The following is an 18,396-nucleotide window of genomic DNA, read 5'->3' as shown; positions in this document are numbered from 1 at the left end:
GGGGGGGTAGTCAGGTCATGGCTGTACCGGCGAACGTCAGCTTACACCCATTTCATTAATGTCTTATACCCGTAAAGATATTTGTGTCTGTTGAGCTGATTTCTGGCCTCTCTTCCCAGACAATTTCCAAGACCAGATGAAGAGGGAGTTGGCCTACAGAGAGGAGATGGTCCAGCAGCTGCAGATTGTGAGAGGTAAGCCATTTCGCCATCATCGGAGGCTGTTTACAATCAGCTCCTTCGTCTTAGGTTTAAATGTAAGGTAATTTAACAATTATTTTTTCTTATTTAATATCCTCTGATTAGCCTTAACATAGCAAACAAGCCTCACTTGGGCCTTGCAGGCACCATTACCAAACAGTGATTGAACTCCTCTGCACACTAATTTGCATGGGTTTCTAAATTAAAAATCGAGGCGTAAAATTACCTGCGTGTTAATGCCTGCGATTGTGTTTAATTCTGCTCGTATCCATCTGCCTCCCAGCACAAAATCACAGGCAGTGTCCTTACTGTAACTCACTTCTAACAAACTGCGCTGCATTGTCTCGCTGAGCAGTCTGCAGTTAACTCAGTCTCGTCCGTGGCGGCGTCTTCCGTGCCTTCCTGGCTGTACTTAGAATTGGCTCCTTCTATTGTATTGAGTCTAAATGATATTAAGATAAGTTAATCACAAATGGTTGTCCTTAGCGGCGTCCTCTGCTCCTTCATGGCTGGATTTAGAATTGGCGCCTTTTATTGTATGTAGGCTGAATTATATCAAGATGAGTTAATCACAAATAGTTGTCCTTAGCGGCGTCCTCTGCTCCTTCATGGCTGGATTTAGAATTGGCGCCTTTTATTGTATGTAGGCTGAATTATATCAAGATGAGTTAATCACAAATGGTTGTCCATAGCGGCATTCTTTGTGCCTTCTTGGTTATACTTAGAATTGGTGACTTTTATTGAATGTAGTTGGAATTAAATCAAGGTGAGTCAATATCAACTGGTCATCTAACGGCATCCTCAACGCCTTCATGGCTGAATTTAGAATTGGCAACTTTTAGTGTATGTAGTTTTAATTAAATCAAGACAAGTCAATAAAAAATGGTTGTCCATTGCGACATTCCATGGTTGAATTAAAAATTGGTGCCTTTCGTTGTATGTCTGAATTGTATCAAAATGAGTCAATAACAACTGGTTGTCCATAACGGTGTCCTCCATGCCTCTCTGGTTGTGTTTAGAATAGTCAACTTTTATTATAGTCTGAATTAAATCAAGGCTAGTCAATGACAACTGGTTGTCAATGGTGGCATCCTCTGCACCTTCATGGCTGGCTTTAGAATTGGCGCCTTTAATTATATGTAGTCTGAATTATATCAAGGTGAGTCAAAATCCACTGGCCATCCATAGCGGCATCCTTCATGACTGGATTTAGATTTGACACCTTTTATTGTATGTAGTCTAATTTATATCAAGTCAATAACAGCTAGTTGTCTATAGGAGCACCCTCAATGCCTTCATGGCTGGATTTACAATTGACACATTTTATTGTATGTAGTCTAATTTATATCAAGACAAGTCAATAACAGCTAGTTGTCCATAGCGGCACCCTCAGTGCCTTCATGGCTTTATTTAGAATTGGCACATTTAATTGTATGTAGTCCGGATTGTATCAAGACGAGTCAATAACAGTGGTTGTCCATAGTGGCATTCTCTGTCCCTTCATGGCTCGATTTAGAATTGGCGTCTTTTATTGTATGTCTGAATTGTATCAAGACGAGTCAATAACAACTGGGTGTCCATAACGGTGTACTCCATACCTTCCCGGTTGTACTTAGAATGGTTAACTTTTATTATAATCTGAATTATATCAAGGCTGGTTGTCAGTGGCGACATCCTCTGCACCTTCATGACTGGCTTTAGAATTTGCGTCTTTTTTATATGTAGTCTGAATTATATCAAGACAAGTCAAAAACAGCTACTTGTCCATAACTGCATCCTCCGTGCCTTAATGGCTGGATTTAGAATTGGCGCCTTTTATTGTAGGTAGTCTGGATTGTATCAAGACGAGTCAATAACAAATGGTTGTCCATGGTGGAGTCCTCTGTGCCTTCATTGCCAGATTTAGCATTGGTGCCTTTTAGTGTAGGTAGTTTGAATTAAACCAAGACACATGAATGACTGGCTGAGCCTTCAATATAATTTTAAGAATCCTTATAAATCTGGTTGGACAATTGACTACTATTTGACAATCTTTGTATAAAAATGAACCCATGTTGCCTAATCAGCCTTGTGTTTCCCATTGGGTAAAGCTCCCAGACGACTCATTGGACTTTAGGAAACTATGATGTGCACATTATTATTATTTGTCATATATATACGAAATAAGGGAAGTACAATTCAATACAATTCAGTAGAATAGGGTTCAAAGGGCAATGTTCGTGAGAGCTTACAATCTAATGGCACTTTTCCACTGCAAGTACCGGCTCGGCTCTACTCGGCCCTGCTTGGCCCGGTTTGCTTTTCCACTGCTGGTACCGCATGGTACGGTGTTGGAACGGTTCGGTACGGTACGGTATGGTTTGCTTTTCCACTAAAGTAGTACTAAAGTTAAGTGGGTGGGATAACAACGGGGTGGGATCTCTGACCAATCAGTGGCTAGTAGTGACTGCATGCAAAGGATTGTGGGATATGGTACCGGGTTTGGTACCTCTTGGAACCACAATCGAGGTGGTACTGTTTTTGAGAGCCGTACCGTTCGGTTCCATGCAGTGGAAAAGCGACGCCGTACCGTACCGAACCGTTCCTACACCATACCTTGCGGTACCAGCAGTGGAAAAGCACAAAAGCGAGCGAACCGTTCGGTTCCATGCAGTGGAAAAGCGCCATAAGAGGGCAGGCCGAGTGATACAAAAAGTAATAGCTGTGGGGTGGGATGAGTTTATGAAGAAAGGAAAAGTTCAGTTTGTTAGATGGAGGTGGGATAGGCTTCTCCGAGGCGATGGGTTTTCGCCTAATGGTGGAGAGACAACATAGGGAGTTCCAGAGGGTGGGAGAGGTTCTGGGGGAATTCCTGGAGGTAAGCATTGAAGGAAATGACGAGGGGGCCAAAAAAGCATTGAGGTTGCTAAGAGAAATATGGTGAAATCATATTTTGTGACGCATACTTTTGAGATATCTCAGTTTGCTAGCCTCCAACCTTGTGCCATATAAGTTTAGCTGCCAGGAACTGATTAACTCTTCTTAGGTTTGAGGATTCATGGTTCTATATGTCATGCTACACAAATATATATTCTGTAGTAATACCTCAGAAAATGTGTTGGCTTCTTGTAGTAGACTGTTTAACATCCTTTGTAGTAATGCCTTTATTCAATGATGTGTATTCTTCTGTAATGTATATTAATTTTCGATAAACTATTTGTGGGGGGGAAATGAAGCCATTGTTTGGATATGTTACCCAGTTAATGGGTAGAAGGATGACTGTGTTCTGGTGGAGATTGGTGGGATTGGAAACACGTCTGGCGAGGAAGGGGTTGAGCCTGTCATTGAGAATGAGAAGCTAACGTCTCCTTTTTTTTTTTTTCCCCAGACACCCTGTGTAATGAACTGGATCAGGAGAGGAAAGCACGCTATGCCATCCAGCAGAAATTAAAAGGTATTAACAAAGGAGACAGGAGAAAAGTGTGTCACAGAGCAATTTAAAGTGTATAAAAACTGTGCATACAGAACGAGTGGGACTCCATAGACACAGAGAACGTACGGGGAGCAATGGTGTTTTTATAGAAGTCATTGTGCGGAGAAGGAAATTAGGAAATTCGAGGCACACAGATAAGAGAGGGACAACGTTTGTTGAGTAGACAGTGGAAGGTGAACGTGCAATTCCATTCAAACACTAAAGTAATTATGCAGCAAGAAGGTCAGAGAAATCTCCCAAAAATTAACTGATTTCCCCATTCCAAATGATCCAGCTATCTTCCTATTGCTCCAATATATCATCCCCATTAAAATCCATTCTTGGCCACCTCTGTAATGCTGCCAAATCCTACTTCCCCTTGAAATGAAGAGACACCCTCCCTACTCCCTTGATATCTTTGTGGCAACACAAAGTAGAAGATATTAGGCAAATGGAAGACCTTGTTCTCTCCTCCCAAAAATATATATATATATCACATAGCAAAGTACATGGTTTTATTGGACTGATTCTGTGTTCTTGGAAGTTGGTAAAGCCCTTTGTCATGGAGATTCCTGATCTATTGCGCCTCACCCTAGTGCCCACCTGATCTATTGCACCTCACCCTAGTGCCCACCTGATCTATTGCAACTCACCCTAGTGCCCACCTGATCTACTGCACCTCACCCTAGTGCCCATCTGATCTATTGCACCTCACCCTTGTGCCCACCTGATCTATTGCACCTCACCCTAGTGCCCACCTGATCTATTGCACTTCACCCTAGTGCCCACCTGATCTATTGCACTTCACCCTAGTGCCCACCTGATCTATTGCACCTTGCCCTAGTGCCCACCTGATCTATTGCACCTCACTCTAGTGCCCATCTGATCTATTGCACCTCACTCTAGTGCCCACCTGATCTATTGCACCTCACTCTAGTGCCCATCTGATCTATTGCACCTCACCATAGTGCCCACCTGATCTATTGCCCCTCACCCTAGTGCCCACCTGATCTATTGCACCTCATCCTAGTGCCCACCTGATCTATTGTACCCCATCCTAGTGCCCACCTGATCTATTGCACCTCACCCTAGTGCCCACCTGATCTATTGCACCTCACCGCTAGTGCCCACCTGATCTATTGTACCTCACCCTAGTGCCCATCTGATCTATTGCACCTCACCCTAGTGCCCATCTGATCTATTGCACCTCACCCTAGTGCCCACCTGATCTGTTGCACCTCACCCTAGTGCCCACCTGATCTATTGCACCTCACCCTAGTGCCCATGTGATCTATTGCACCTCACCCTAGTGCCCACATGATTGAGCCCACACCCCCACCCCTCCATTCACCACCCGCCCAATCTCTTTCACACCCTGCCCCGTCACCACCTCTCCATTTGCTCTTCCCTCTGCTTACCTTTCTCCCCTACCCCCTTATACTGATATTAGGCAAATGGAAGACCTTGTTCTCTCCTCACAAAAATATATATATATCACATAGCAAAGTACATGGTTTTATTGGACTGATTCTGTGTTCTTGGAAGTTGGTAAATCCCTTTGTCATGGAGATTCCTGATCTATTTCACCTCACCCTAGTGCCCGCAGCCCACCTGATCTATTTCACCTCCCCGCTAGTGCCCATCTGATCTATTGCACCTCACTCTAGTGCCCATCTGATCTATTGCACCTCACCCTAGTGCCCACCTGATCTATTGCACCTCACCCTAGTGCCCACCTGATCTATTGCACTTCACCCTAGTGCCCACCTGATCTGTTGCACCTCACCCTAGTGCCCACCTGATCTGTTGCACCTCACCCTAGTGTCCACCTGATCTATTGCACCTCACCCTAGTGCCCATGTGATCTATTGCACCTCACCCTAGTGCCCACATGATTGAGCCCACACCCCCACCCTCCATTCACCACCCGCCCAATCTCTTTCACACCCTGCCCCGTCACCACCCCTCCATTTGCTCTTCCCTCTGCTTACCTTTCTCCCCTACCCCCTTATACTGATATTAGGCAAATGGAAGACCTTGTTCTCTCCTCCCAAAAATATATGTATATCACACAAGTACATGGTTTTATTGGACTGATTCTGTGTTCTTGGAAGTTGGTAAATCCCTTTGTCATGGAGATTCCTGATCTATTGCACCTCACCCTAGTGCCTACCTGATCTATTTCACCTCACCCTAGTGCCCACCTGATCTATTTCACCTCCCCGCTAGTGCCCATCTGATCTATTGCACCTCACCCTAGTGCCCTCCTGATCTATTGCACTTCACCCTAGTGCCCACCTGATCTATTGCACCTCACTCTAGTGCCCACCTGATCTATTGCACCTCACCCTCGTGCCCATCTGATCTATTGCACCTCACCCTAGTGCCCACCTGATCTATTGCACTTCCCCCTAGTGCCCACCTGATCTATTGCACCTCACCCTAGTGCCCACCTGATCTATTGTACCTCACCCTAGTGCCCACCTGATCTATTGCACCTCACCCTAGTGCCCGCTAGAGTCCACACCCCCACCCCTTCATTCACCACCCGCCCCATCTTTCACACCCTGCCCCATCACCACCTCTCCCTTTGCTCTTCCCTCTGCTTACCTTTCTCCCCTACCCCCTTATACTGCCCTCCCTTCCATGCCACTCCTCCTCACCCTGTCTCCCTCTAATTCTGCACCCCCTAGAAACTGAGAGATCCCCCTTTCTCATTATTTTTATGGCTACATAGAGTAGAAGATATTAGGCAAATGGAAGACCTCATTCTCTCCTCCCTAAACAGACATGACATCAGGCCTTGGACAAGGGGTTGGCCCGGAGGGGTGGCTGCCCTGGGCACTGTGGTATCATGTGAAGTGGGGGGGGGATTTGTATTGGAACCGGGAATTTGGGAGAGGGGGGGGGGGGGGTTGGCAGGGGATAAGTGTTGTACTTGGAGGGAAAATTTGGGGGAATGCTAAGAGTAGCGATTTAGGGGAATTTGTGTTGGGAGGGGGGTTGGGGGAAGAAGATTTCTGCTAGGAGGGTAATTTGTGTAATTTGTGCTGGGAGGGGAGGATTTTTAAGTGTGGGGGGGGGGATGTGTATTAAGAGGGGAAATTTTAGGGGTAGAGGATTTGTGCCAGGAGAGATATGTTTTCTTTTTTGGAATGGGGGGGGGGGGCATTTGAGCTGGGGGGCAAAGATTTGTGCTGAGAGGGGGGATTTCAGCGGGGCAGATTTGTACTGGGATGCGGGGGGGGGGGGGGTTTAAGCATGTGGATTAGTGCTCAGTGTTTGTGGGGGGGATTTTTGCTGACACATATTAATGCTCACTCATACATCTGGGGGGGGGGGGGGGCTGGGCTGCAGTTTACCATGTTTGCCCTGGGTTCTGGATGACCTAGTCCCGGCACTGCATGGCATGGTTTTATTGGAGTGATTCTATGTTCTCAGAAGCTGGTGTAGCCTTTCTTCATTGAGATTCCTAATTCATTGCACCTCACCCTAGTGCCCACATGATCCATTGCACCTCACCCTAGTGCCCACCTGATCCATTGCACCTCACCCTAGTGCCCACCTGATCCATTGCACCTCACCCTAGTGCCCACCTGATCCATTGCACCTCACCATAATGCCCACCTGATCCATTGCACCTCATCCTAGTGCCTACCTGATCCATTGCACCTCCTGCTAGTGCCTACCTGATCCATTGCACCTCCCCATAGTGCTCACCTGATCCATTGCACCTCATCCTAGTGCTCACCTGATCCATTGCACCTCATCTTAGTGCCCATCTGATCCATTGCACCTCATCCTAGTGCCCATCTGATCCATTGCACCTCATCCTAGTGCCTACCTGATCCATTGCACCTCACCCTAGTGCTCACCTGATCCATTGCACCTCACGCTAGTGCCCACCTCAGGGGCGTAACTACAGGGGTTGCAGGGGTTGCAATCGCTACCGGGCCCCATGCTCCAGGGGGCCCGGTAGCAAACCAGTGGGTGAACTTCCAGGATCGCAAAGGTCACACTTGCGACCGGACCCTGGCATTGCACCACTGTGGGGAGGCCCCAAGATTGCAGGAAGTGGGCCCACAAGATTGCAGGAAGGGGGCCCACTGCAGAACTTGTGAAAGAATCCTGCTGTGGGACCGTAATAAAAGGCCATGCAACGAGTGTAAAGAGCCCCAGGATTAGTGGGAAGAGCCCTGGGCTTGAAGGTAAGGGCCCCGGCCAGGGGTCTGGGGGGCCCTTCATGGTTACTTGCATCAGGGCCCTGAAGGTTCTAGTTACGCCTCTGGCCCACCTAATCCATTGCACCTCACCATAGTACCCACCTGATCCAGTGCACCTCACTATAGTGCCCACCTAATCCATTGCACCTCACTATAGTGCCCACCTGATCCATTGCACCTTACCCTAGTGCCCATCTGATCCATTGCACCTCATCCTAGTGCAGACCTGATCCATTGCAACTCACCCTAGTGTTTACCACCCACTCCATCTCCTACACACCCTGTCCTGTCACTACTCCTCCCCTTGCTCTTCCCTCTGCTTACCTTTCTCCCCTACCTCCCATAACACTTATCCTCCCCGTCTCCCTCCATTTATTGCCCCCCCCCCAACATCCACTCTGATATCGGCTTTCTATTTCCCTTTGCACACCATCGCTCCCCCCCCCCCCCCCACACCTTCCCCCTTTCCCACTCCCCACCCTGATAATAAATGGTAAAATAGATTCAGGATTTTGTTTCCCTTCCCTCTACTCCATGGACATGGAGTATCGCAATGCCATAACAACTCTATGGAATTAGTGGCGTGTGTCCTATGCCAATATACCCGTTCTGAGTCTCATTAATTAAAGAATTTACCAAGGAAAAATAATTATTGGGGGATTATCAAAATACTGTAAGGTATTGGGGATTAGAGGAACAGCACATATAATGGATCTATGAGGATCTATCAAAGGGCTACATAGCAGAGGGTGGAAATAGGAATGGCTTTCTAACAGAGGAAATGGGGGTAATACAAAAATAAGGTACCCATTATATACACTGCACGTATGGGTAAGGTCCCTTTCACACTGGTGCAACCTGAAAGTCGTGCGACTTTGCCGCAACTTGAAGCAATGCCTGTGTAAGCTTGAGGTCTCTGGACCTCAAGTCGCATCAAAGTCGGACCAAAGTAGTGCAGGGACTACTTTGAAGTCGCTGTGACTTGGAAATCACACAGATATGAACGGTACTCATTGGAAATCATAGGGTACGACTTGTCATGTAACTCTGCAGTCCCAAGTTTCAGGACAAGTTGTACAAGTGTGACCAGTACACATACGTGTAATAAATCGGGATGAGTTCGGTTTTGGACCGTGATTGGGATTGGACTGAACCTTGAATTGCGCCCCCCACTGCCGCCCAATCAGCTGTATCCAGGGAATTCCTGCCCCCTACACAAAGAGGTGGAAATTCTTGTGACACCATTGTCCCCAATTTGGCCATATGTGGCCAATGGCATTGACCTAATAAGCCATGTGGCCATATTAGCCATTGGCAACCCCATGCGTCTCTCATGACAGAGCCACTTTAACCACTTGCCGACTTCTCACATTGAGCCTACTGCGGCAAAGTGGTTCGTTATCGTCCAGCCACGTAGGTCTACGTTACTGGACTCCTCTCCGTGTGGGCGGCGCACGCACGCCGCCGGAGGCTCGCTCCCGCTGTATTCAGTCGAGCCAGGGGAGGAGCGGTGGTGATCGGGGATCGAGTGTTTACACAAGCGGGCGGATCTCCTAAGTGACAGGCAGGGACAGATTGCAGGATTCAGCATAGCTCAACCTGCGATCTGTCCCTGTGTCACACAGTCCCCTCCCCCCACACATGTCAGTAAGCACCAGGCATACATTAACCCCTTGATCACCAATAAAAGTTAACCCCTTCCCTGCCAGTGTCATTTTTACAGTAACAGTGCATATTTATAGCACTGATTACTGTAGTAATGTCACTGGTAACCCCAAAAGTGTAAAAAATGTCAGTCAAGGGTCCGATCTGTCCGCCGAAATGTTGCATTCCCGCAAAAAAAATTGCAGATCGCCGCCATTACTAGTTAAAAAAAAAAAACCAATAAAAATGACATAAATCTTAGTAGCTGCGATAACTTTTGCGCAAACCAATCAAAATACACTTATTGCGATTTTTTTTTTTACCAAAAACATGTAGCAGAAAACAAATTGGCCTAAAATGTTAAAAAAAATAGATTTTTACATTTTTTGGGGAATTTCATATAAAAAAATTTGAAAAGTATTGTTATTTTTTCAGAATTGTCGCTCTTTTTTTGTTTATAGCGCAAAAGGTAAAAATCGCACAGGTGATCAAATATCACCAAAAGAAAGCTCTATTTGTGGGGGAAAAAATGACATCAATTTAATGTCTGTTAAAATAACACAGTGCCGAATCGCAAAATATGGCCTGGTCAGGAATGGGGTAAAATCTTCCGGTCTTAAAGCGGTTAAAAATACGCTTATTGAGAATTTTTTTGTCAAAGACATGTAGCTAAATACATTTTGGCCTAAATATTTGACAAAAATTGAATATATTGGATATTTTTTAACTGTCAAAGTAAATTTCAAAATTGTCGCTTTTTTTTACTAATATCACAAAAAATGAAAAGCACAGAGGTGATCAAATACCAGCAAAAGAAAGCTCTGTTTGTGGGGAAAAAAGGACATACATTTCGTTTGGGTGCATGACCGCGCAATTGTCAGTTAAAGTCGCACAGTGCCGAATCGCAAAAAGTGGCCTGGACGTAAAGCAGGAAAATCCTCCAGTGGTAAAGTGGTTAAAGAAGAACTACTGGCAAAATAATTGTGCCCGAGGAACAGCTGAAGTTGTTTTTTTGATGTAGTCAAATGGTCACCATCGCATTTCGTCCTATTGAAGCAACAAAGTCATACATGCAACCCAGGAGCTTTTGTAGATGCTTTGTGGGGACCTCACTAAAGCAATTATCACACTTTTTTGGTAGCATAATCCCTTTAAAATTGCCTGCGCCTCATTCAGGAAAGCCTTGCTACAGCTGAATAAAGCTTTGTGACGCATGTGCCACATTTAGGGGCTTCTTATTGCCGCCCCTTCAAGAAGCTGCTGCTGCAACAAATAAATTCACCACCAGTTTGCAGATTGGAAAGGTGGCGGTAATTAAGACCAACTCTGAGTTGACATAAAGAGAGATCCCAGTGCACAGAGTGGAGCATGTATGTGCTGGGAAAGCTGGGCTTGTAGTTGCTAGGATGCCGGCGGCTGCTAGCTTCATAGCAACCGATGACTTATTCCCATTCAACTGCTGCAGTGCAAGGACAAGGTCATCTAGAGCCCATGGCAAACATACCAAACTGCAACCCCCCACCCCTAAGATGCATTATGTGTCAGCAATACCCCCCCCCCCCAAAAAAAAAAAAAAGATTGAACACTAATCTCCATTCTCCACCTTAAAGCAAAAATTCCCCCTTCTTCCAGTACAAATCTGCTCCCCCCTGCTGAAAACCCCACTGCCAGCACAAACCTTTGCCCCCATCCCCCCTCCAAGCTTAAATCCTTTCTGTAACCAAATCCCCCCAGCACAACCCCCCCCCCCCCAAAAAGAAGAACCCTCAAATTTCCCTTCTGATCACATATCCTCTCCTCCAACTCCCATTCCCCTCTCCTAGTACACCCCCCCCAAATTTCCCCTCCGAGCACAGATCCTCTCCCCTAACTCCCATTCCCCCCTCCTAGCACAAACCCACCCCCCCCCTAATTTCCCCTCCAAGCACAAATCCTCTTCCCCCAGTCCCATTCCCCCCTCCTAACACAAATACCCCCCAATTTCCCCTCCGAGCACAAATCCTCTCCTCCCACTCCCATTCCCCCCTCCTAGCACAAATCCTCCACCCCAAATTTCCCCTTGAGCGCAAACCCTCTACCCTACTCCAATTTCCCCCTCCTAGCACAAATACTGCCCCCCCCCAATTTCCCCCTCTAGTACAAATCATCCGATTTATCCCTAATAGCACAAATCCCCCCTCCAAAAAAAGTAAAAAAACATTTAAAAAATTCCCACCTAGCACAATTTCCCTCACCCCTCTACCATATCACCTCTTCTACCACAAACCCTACAAATCCTCTTCCTCCAATCCCTCCCCCAACACAAATCCCCCCAAATCACCATTCCTACCCCTCCTAATTTCCCTTCCCTTCCTAGAGCAATTCTTATCCTCTGCTACCCTCCAACTTCCCCCTCCCAACACAAATACCCCCCTCCCATCTTCTCGTGGTGCCCCCCCACCTCACATAATACCACAGTGCCCAAGGAAACCTTCCCTTCTGCCCACCCCTTCTTGCGGCCCTGAGCTGCTAGCCAGGAGATTCCCCAGTTGACAACTAAAGTTAAAAAAAAGGGGCAGGGATGCTGGTGATGTCATCACCTAAATATTGCAATGGCCATATGTGCACAATGACAGGAATCTCCGAACAGCCAACCGCTTTCCTAGCAGTGAAGCCCCGTACACACGTACCGATGGTCGGCATACAAATGTTCCTCTTTTCTCCCCGGGATGTCGGTGTCTGCTGAAAAGTGCAAAGACAGCACAAGGACAGCACAAGAATTTTGTCCGCCGACTGCAGAAGTGATGTCATGTAATGGTTAACTTTCCCTGTGTTTTCTATTTTCTGAGCATGCCCAGTCTTGCAAATCTGCGGTCTGTCGGCCGAATTGTGTACTGACAGGCGAACAATCGTCCGTTCTGGTGTCGGCATACAAATATTTTCATGTTTGCACGAAAGACTTTTGTCCGCGGATTGTGCGCAGACATCTGTCGGAGGCACCATACTAACACGCGTACAATCGGCAGATCCTTCGTCCACCGACGTTTGTATGCCGACGATCGGTACGTGTGTACGGGCCTTGAGATTGGAATCTGCAAAGCTTTAAATGTCAATAAGGGCACTTCTGGAGCTCTGACATAAAAATAAAAACATTAAATGGACATAAGCACTGTTTTCTGTGTTGACTGAAGTTTAAAGTGGTATTACACTGTGAAACAGAAATGTAACATATTGCAGTTTACCAATTCTTAGATGTGGTTGTGGTGGCTGCATTAGTTTTCTTGCTTTAGGCATTTTTCTCTTTATTTTCACCCGGTAATATGGCCAGCAGTGATGGTAGTAACTGCGTTAAAGTAAACGGCGTTACTTAACACCGTTATTCTTGAGGGTAACTAGTAATCTAATCTAAACTAATCTAGTGTCCCCATTGAAGTATTTCCCCTTTATTACTCTTCTGGAGGCAACCCAAAATTTGGAATTTCTGTTGCTTTCATTTTTTTGTTGATAATGGTAAACAGGACAACTAGAGAGAATGAATCTCTCTAAGTGCCGGTTCACACTAGGGCGACCTGTGAGGCGACCTGGTCGCCTCACAGGTCGCCGCAGGCCGCCTCCCATAGGGAAGCTGCGGACCCGTTCTAATAGGAGCGACACAAGTCGCTCCGACCTAGAAAAAGGGTCCGGAGCTTCTTTGGGGCGACCAAGAGGCGACCGCCATAGACTTCAATGTTATGAAGTCCGTGGCGGCCGATCCGAGGTCGCCACCCGAAGTAGCGCCGCGGTAGTGTGAACTGGCGCTTACAGGGACACAGACAGCAATAAACACCTGACATGGGTTCTATTCCATCTCCACTCTATTCAAAAAAAAAGTTGGCCTTTAGATACACTTTACTGCCTAAAAATCCTGTTCAAGGAGGAAATTGTGGACCAGCTATAACAGAAGCTAAGTGCTTTTTAGTGTACTATGAATATGTACTTGGAATTGTTAATTTGCTAGGAAAGGCTGAAGGTGGAAAGATGAATCTTCCTAACAGGGATACAGACAGCAATATAAACCTGACAGGGATTGTAGTCCCTCTCTACTCTATCCAAAACTAAAAAAAAAAAGTTTCGCCTTTAATTATACTTTAACCACTTGCCAACCGCCCGCCGCAGATATGCTGTAACAGGCTGGCCCAGCTGTGCGAACCGCTCCTGGGCTCCACTAGGCAGCAAGGATGCCGATCCACGGGGCCGGGGACCCGCGATCGCTCCCCGTCGAGAGAGAACATCAGCCAGCTGTTGTAAACACAGCTGACCGTTGTTCTCTCTGAAATGAACACAGAGCGCCTGTGATCCTCCTATTTGGGAACACAGGTCTCTGTGTTCATTTCACAAGTCCCTCCCCCATACAGTTAGACAACACCCCCTAGGCTCACACTTAACCCTTTGATCACCCCGGGGTTAACCCCTTCCCTGCCAGTGTCATTAGTACAGTAACAGTTCATATTTTTAGCACTGATTACTGTAGTAATGTCACTGGTCCCCCCCAAAAGTGTCAAAAATGTCAGTTAGCGGTCTGATCTGTCCACCGCAATGTCGCAGTCCCGCTAAAAATCGCAGATCGCCGCCATTGCTAGTAAAAAAATAAATAAAAATGACATAAATCTTCCCCCTAGTTTGTAGACGCGATAACTTTTGCTCAAACCAATCAAAATACACTTATTGGGATTTTTTTTATACACAATATGTAGCAGAAAACAAATTGGCCTAAAATGATGAAAAAAAATTAGATTTTTAAAATTTTTTTTGGGGAATGATATATAGCGGAAAGTGAAAAATATCGTTTTTTTTTTTTCAGAATTGTCGCTATTTTTATTTATAGCGCAATAAACAAAAATCGCACAGGTGATCAAATACCACCGAAAGAAAGCTCTGTTTATGGGGAAAAAAAGACATCAATTTTATTTGGGTACAGCGTTGCATGACCGTGCAATTGTCAGTTAAAGTAATGCAGTGCCGAATCACCAAAAATGGCGAGGTCATTAAGGGGCAAATCCTTCCGGTCCAGAAGTGGTTAACCTAAGGCTTGCTTTTCCCCATACATATTTTTTGGGGAATTTGTTCCCACCACTTCTCCCTATAAATCTACCAAAACTACCAAAACTCACTCTATTTGCTACTCCCAAGCTGAATTGCAGTTACTGGCGGCAATGCATGCTTAAGACGAGTTGAGGTTCTGTGCTTATGCTTCTATCATTGTTATAATACGCCTATATGATGTCCTCTGTACCCTTCCCTTTCCTTATGTTCTGTACCCCTTGTTTTCTCTTTATCTGAAAATCAAAAAATTTAGATTGGAAAAAAAGAGAACTAATGCAGCCACCATATCTAAGAATTGGTAAGCTGAAATATAATCAATAATTGTTTTTGGGTTATATACTGTACCGCTTTAAATAAGGAGTGCTATACGGAGTGCTATAGTGTAGTGTAAATTTTAGGTTTGTCATGTTGCTCACCATTCTCAATCGGGGTCCAATTCAGGGTTTCCCCAGCGGTTGCTAGGGGCTCCTTGAGCTGTGACTTTTTGACCTCCCATCTGATGGTGGCTTCATAGTTCCAGGGCCATCACCAGCTGCATGGCACTAATGATATTTTTTAGTTGACTGTAAGGGTGGCATTCTGACCATCACTGTAATGGGGGCGTTCTTCTCTCTGACTACCAAAATAAGGAGCATTTTTTCCCACTGGGCCCTGATGACTTTGTTTTAGCACGGTGCAAGTGGCCTGAATGTGCCGCCGTCTCCCGCCAAGCTGGCCAAGGGTCCCTCCCTTGTTCTCCTTATCGCAAGACCTGGGCAGGGAATGCACATACCTGTATTATGAAGCCATTCTGCCATCTCAGCAATTCTAGATCTCCTGGCCACCACATATACCTGAGGTTCTCTGGTTTTTCTTTTCAGATGCTTTTTGTGAACCAGTATATTGCCAAGCTCCTTTTCCTCTTCTCCATCTCTTTACACAACTCAGAAGAACCAGGGGTTTCACACAGTCTTTCCATATTGTTAAATTCCTCCAGTAGTAATCCTTAATTTAAGTCCCTTTAAATAGGAGTATACAAAGGCCTACCCAGGAGGAGCCTCTTCTAAGTTTTTTTCACCCTACCTAATGTCCTTTAGAGACGAGTTCTTCCAACACGTCACCCTAAGCAGCTAATATATGTACGTAACAAGGTGACCCACCCCCATGACACACCCGTAGGCGGGACGTAACCATGCAGGGGCTTAACCCCTGCCTACAATGGGTTCACTGAGACCTGAAAATCATTTCAAGGGTTCCTCTACGGCAGTGGTCTCCAAACTGCGGCCCTTTGCTTGCCTTTATCCGGCCCTTGGATCACTATTCCTCCTACTGATACGAGGCACTATTTTTCCCACTAACACCAATGATGTGGTGTGCCCCAACAATAGGGGGCTATTTCTCAAACTGACACCAAGAATAGGGCACTATTTCTCCCACTGACACCAATAATAGGGCAATATTGCTTTTACTGACACCAACAATGGGCCACCATTCTTCCCATTAACACCAATGATGGGGCACCATTCTTCCCCTAGACATAAATGATGGGGCACCATTCTTATCATTAACACCAAAGATGGGGCACCATTCTTCCCATTGACATCAATGATGGGGCACCATTCTTCCCATTGACATCAATAATGGAGCACCACTCTTCCCATTGATACCAATGATGGGATACCATTCTTCCCATTGACACCAAAGATGGGGCACCATTCTTCCCATTAACACCAATGATGGGGCATAATTCCTCCCATTGACACCAATGATGGGGCACCATTCTTCCCATTGACACTAATGATGGGACACCGTTCTTCCCATTGACACCAAAGCTGGGACACCGTTCTTCCCATTGACACCAAAGATGGGACACCATTCTTCCCATTGACATCAATAATGGAGCACCACTCTTCCCATTGATACCAATGATGGGATACCATTCTTCCCATTGACACCAAAGATAGGGCACCATTCTTCCCATTAACACCAATGATGGGGCATAATTCCCCCCATTGACACCAATGATGGGGCATAATTCCCCCCATTGACACCAATGATGGGGCACTATTCTTCCCATTGACACTAATGATGGGACACCATTCTTCCCATTGACACCAAAGATGGGACACCATTCTTCCCATTGACATCAATGATGGAGCACCATCCTTCCCATTGATACCAATGATGGGATACCATTCTTCCCATTGACACCAAAGATGGGACACCATTCTTCACATTGACACCAATGATGGGGCATAATACCTCCCATTGACACCAATGATGGGGCACCATTCTTCCCATTGACACTTATGATGGGACACCATTCTTCCCATTGACACCAAAAATGGGACACCATTCTTCCCATTGACACCAAAGATGGGGCACCATTCTTCCCATTGACATCAATGATGGAGCACCATTCTCCCCATTGATATCAATGATGGGATACCATTCTTCCCATTGACACCAAAGATGGGGCACCATTCTTCCCATTGACACCAATGATGGGGCACCATTCTTCCCATTAAAGTCAATGATGGGGCACCATTTCTCCCACTAACAACATTTATGGGGCACCATTTCTCCCACTAACAACATTTATGGGGCACTGTTTCTGCATTATATCATTTTTTTTCCCACTGACCTCAAGCCTGAGACACTGTGTAAGGGCCACACTCTGGCCCCCCTAAAGTCTGAAGGACAACAATCTAGACCTTTGTTTAGAAGGTTTGGAGAGCCCTGCTCTAGGGTTTGAAGATTGAGAAAGACTGTAGATGTTTCTTATCATGATTGAAATGTATGTCAAGCTATGCCTGAACATTATCTGAGCTCTAACGTTGTCCATTTGTTCTCTTCCAAGATGCTGACACCAAGAGCCTACACAGAGAACTCTTCCTTCAGACCTCCAGTCCGGCCCCACTGAGCTACATCTGGGCACCACGAAAACTGATGTACCCTCCAGCCCCCTGAGAGAGACAGGGAATCATCTCCACACAAACCAAGCCATTCCCTGCCTCCATGTGAAGGACAACCCACGCGTGACCCGCAAACCGGCCCGGGGGGAATCCTCCCTCCCTGAGACGATGGGCCAACTTGTAAATATTGTACAGCAAACAGCAGGACGTCTGTGCACTGAGGAATCTGAGCCAGGAATGATCCCCAGATCAACCATGTATTATAAGGCTTTGTGTATAAACGACACATATATATAATATAAATATATATAAATATATATATAAATGACTCTTGCAAAAAAAAAAAAGAAAAAAAAAAGTTCAATGTATTAATTGTTTTAACTCCTATTCTGTATGTTCCGGCTGAACATCAGTTGTAACAGAGAGAGCGCTCCTCCGGCACCAGAAGACGTGTGACACTAGGGGGTCATTGGTGGTAGAGTGGCCACGTGCAATGGATATTTATGTACTGTGATTCTTATTAAAGCAGTATTTTTTTAAGTTATTGGGATTATTTTCTATATTTTGTTTGGTTTTACCATCTTTTGTATTTTGGATGATGTAATAAGAGCACTTTAAGGAGAAATCCGCCAACTTGTGTACAAAACAGAAACTCCATTTGTTCTAAAGGTAAAAAAAAAAAGAAAAAAAAACACACAAAAAAAAAAAAAAGCTGTATAAGTGAATTTTGTTCTTAAATAAATGAAACTTGCTGCATTTGTGTTCTTTGTACTCGGAGTGGTAGATTGGAGAACTCACAGATTTTTCGGTTGGGTCTATACGGGTTTCTTTCAGATTCAAGAACAAGACCCGGCCAGAACTGTGGAATCGTCACTGGAGAAGCAAAACAGCAATGTCCACCAAAAGGAACAAAGTTTACAGTT

The 18,396-nt window shown here is 45.7% G+C and overlaps 1 protein-coding gene across 2 annotated transcripts in view; it reads left to right on the top strand.

The window, feature by feature from the left end:
* Positions 1-18,124, top strand: part of SKOR1 (SKI family transcriptional corepressor 1) — an 83,906-nt gene extending 65,782 nt beyond the window's left edge. For both annotated transcript variants that reach the window (XM_082253007.1, XM_082253006.1), the window contains 3 exons: positions 120-194; positions 3,568-3,633; positions 17,419-18,124. In XM_082253007.1, coding sequence (XP_082109133.1) covers positions 120-194; positions 3,568-3,633; positions 17,419-17,528 — 251 coding nt within the window. In that variant the 3' untranslated portion in view covers positions 17,529-18,124. The remainder of the gene's footprint in view (positions 1-119; positions 195-3,567; positions 3,634-17,418) is intronic.
* The last annotated feature ends 272 nt before the right edge of the window (positions 18,125-18,396 follow it).

The sequence above is a fragment of the Pelophylax lessonae genome, assembly GCF_965119305.1.
Source record: "Pelophylax lessonae genome assembly, chromosome: 4".
NCBI classification, from domain to species: Eukaryota; Metazoa; Chordata; class Amphibia; order Anura; family Ranidae; genus Pelophylax; species Pelophylax lessonae.
The sequence above is the reverse complement of the archived record's forward strand: the minus strand, read 5'-3'. Positions and strand labels throughout refer to the sequence as shown.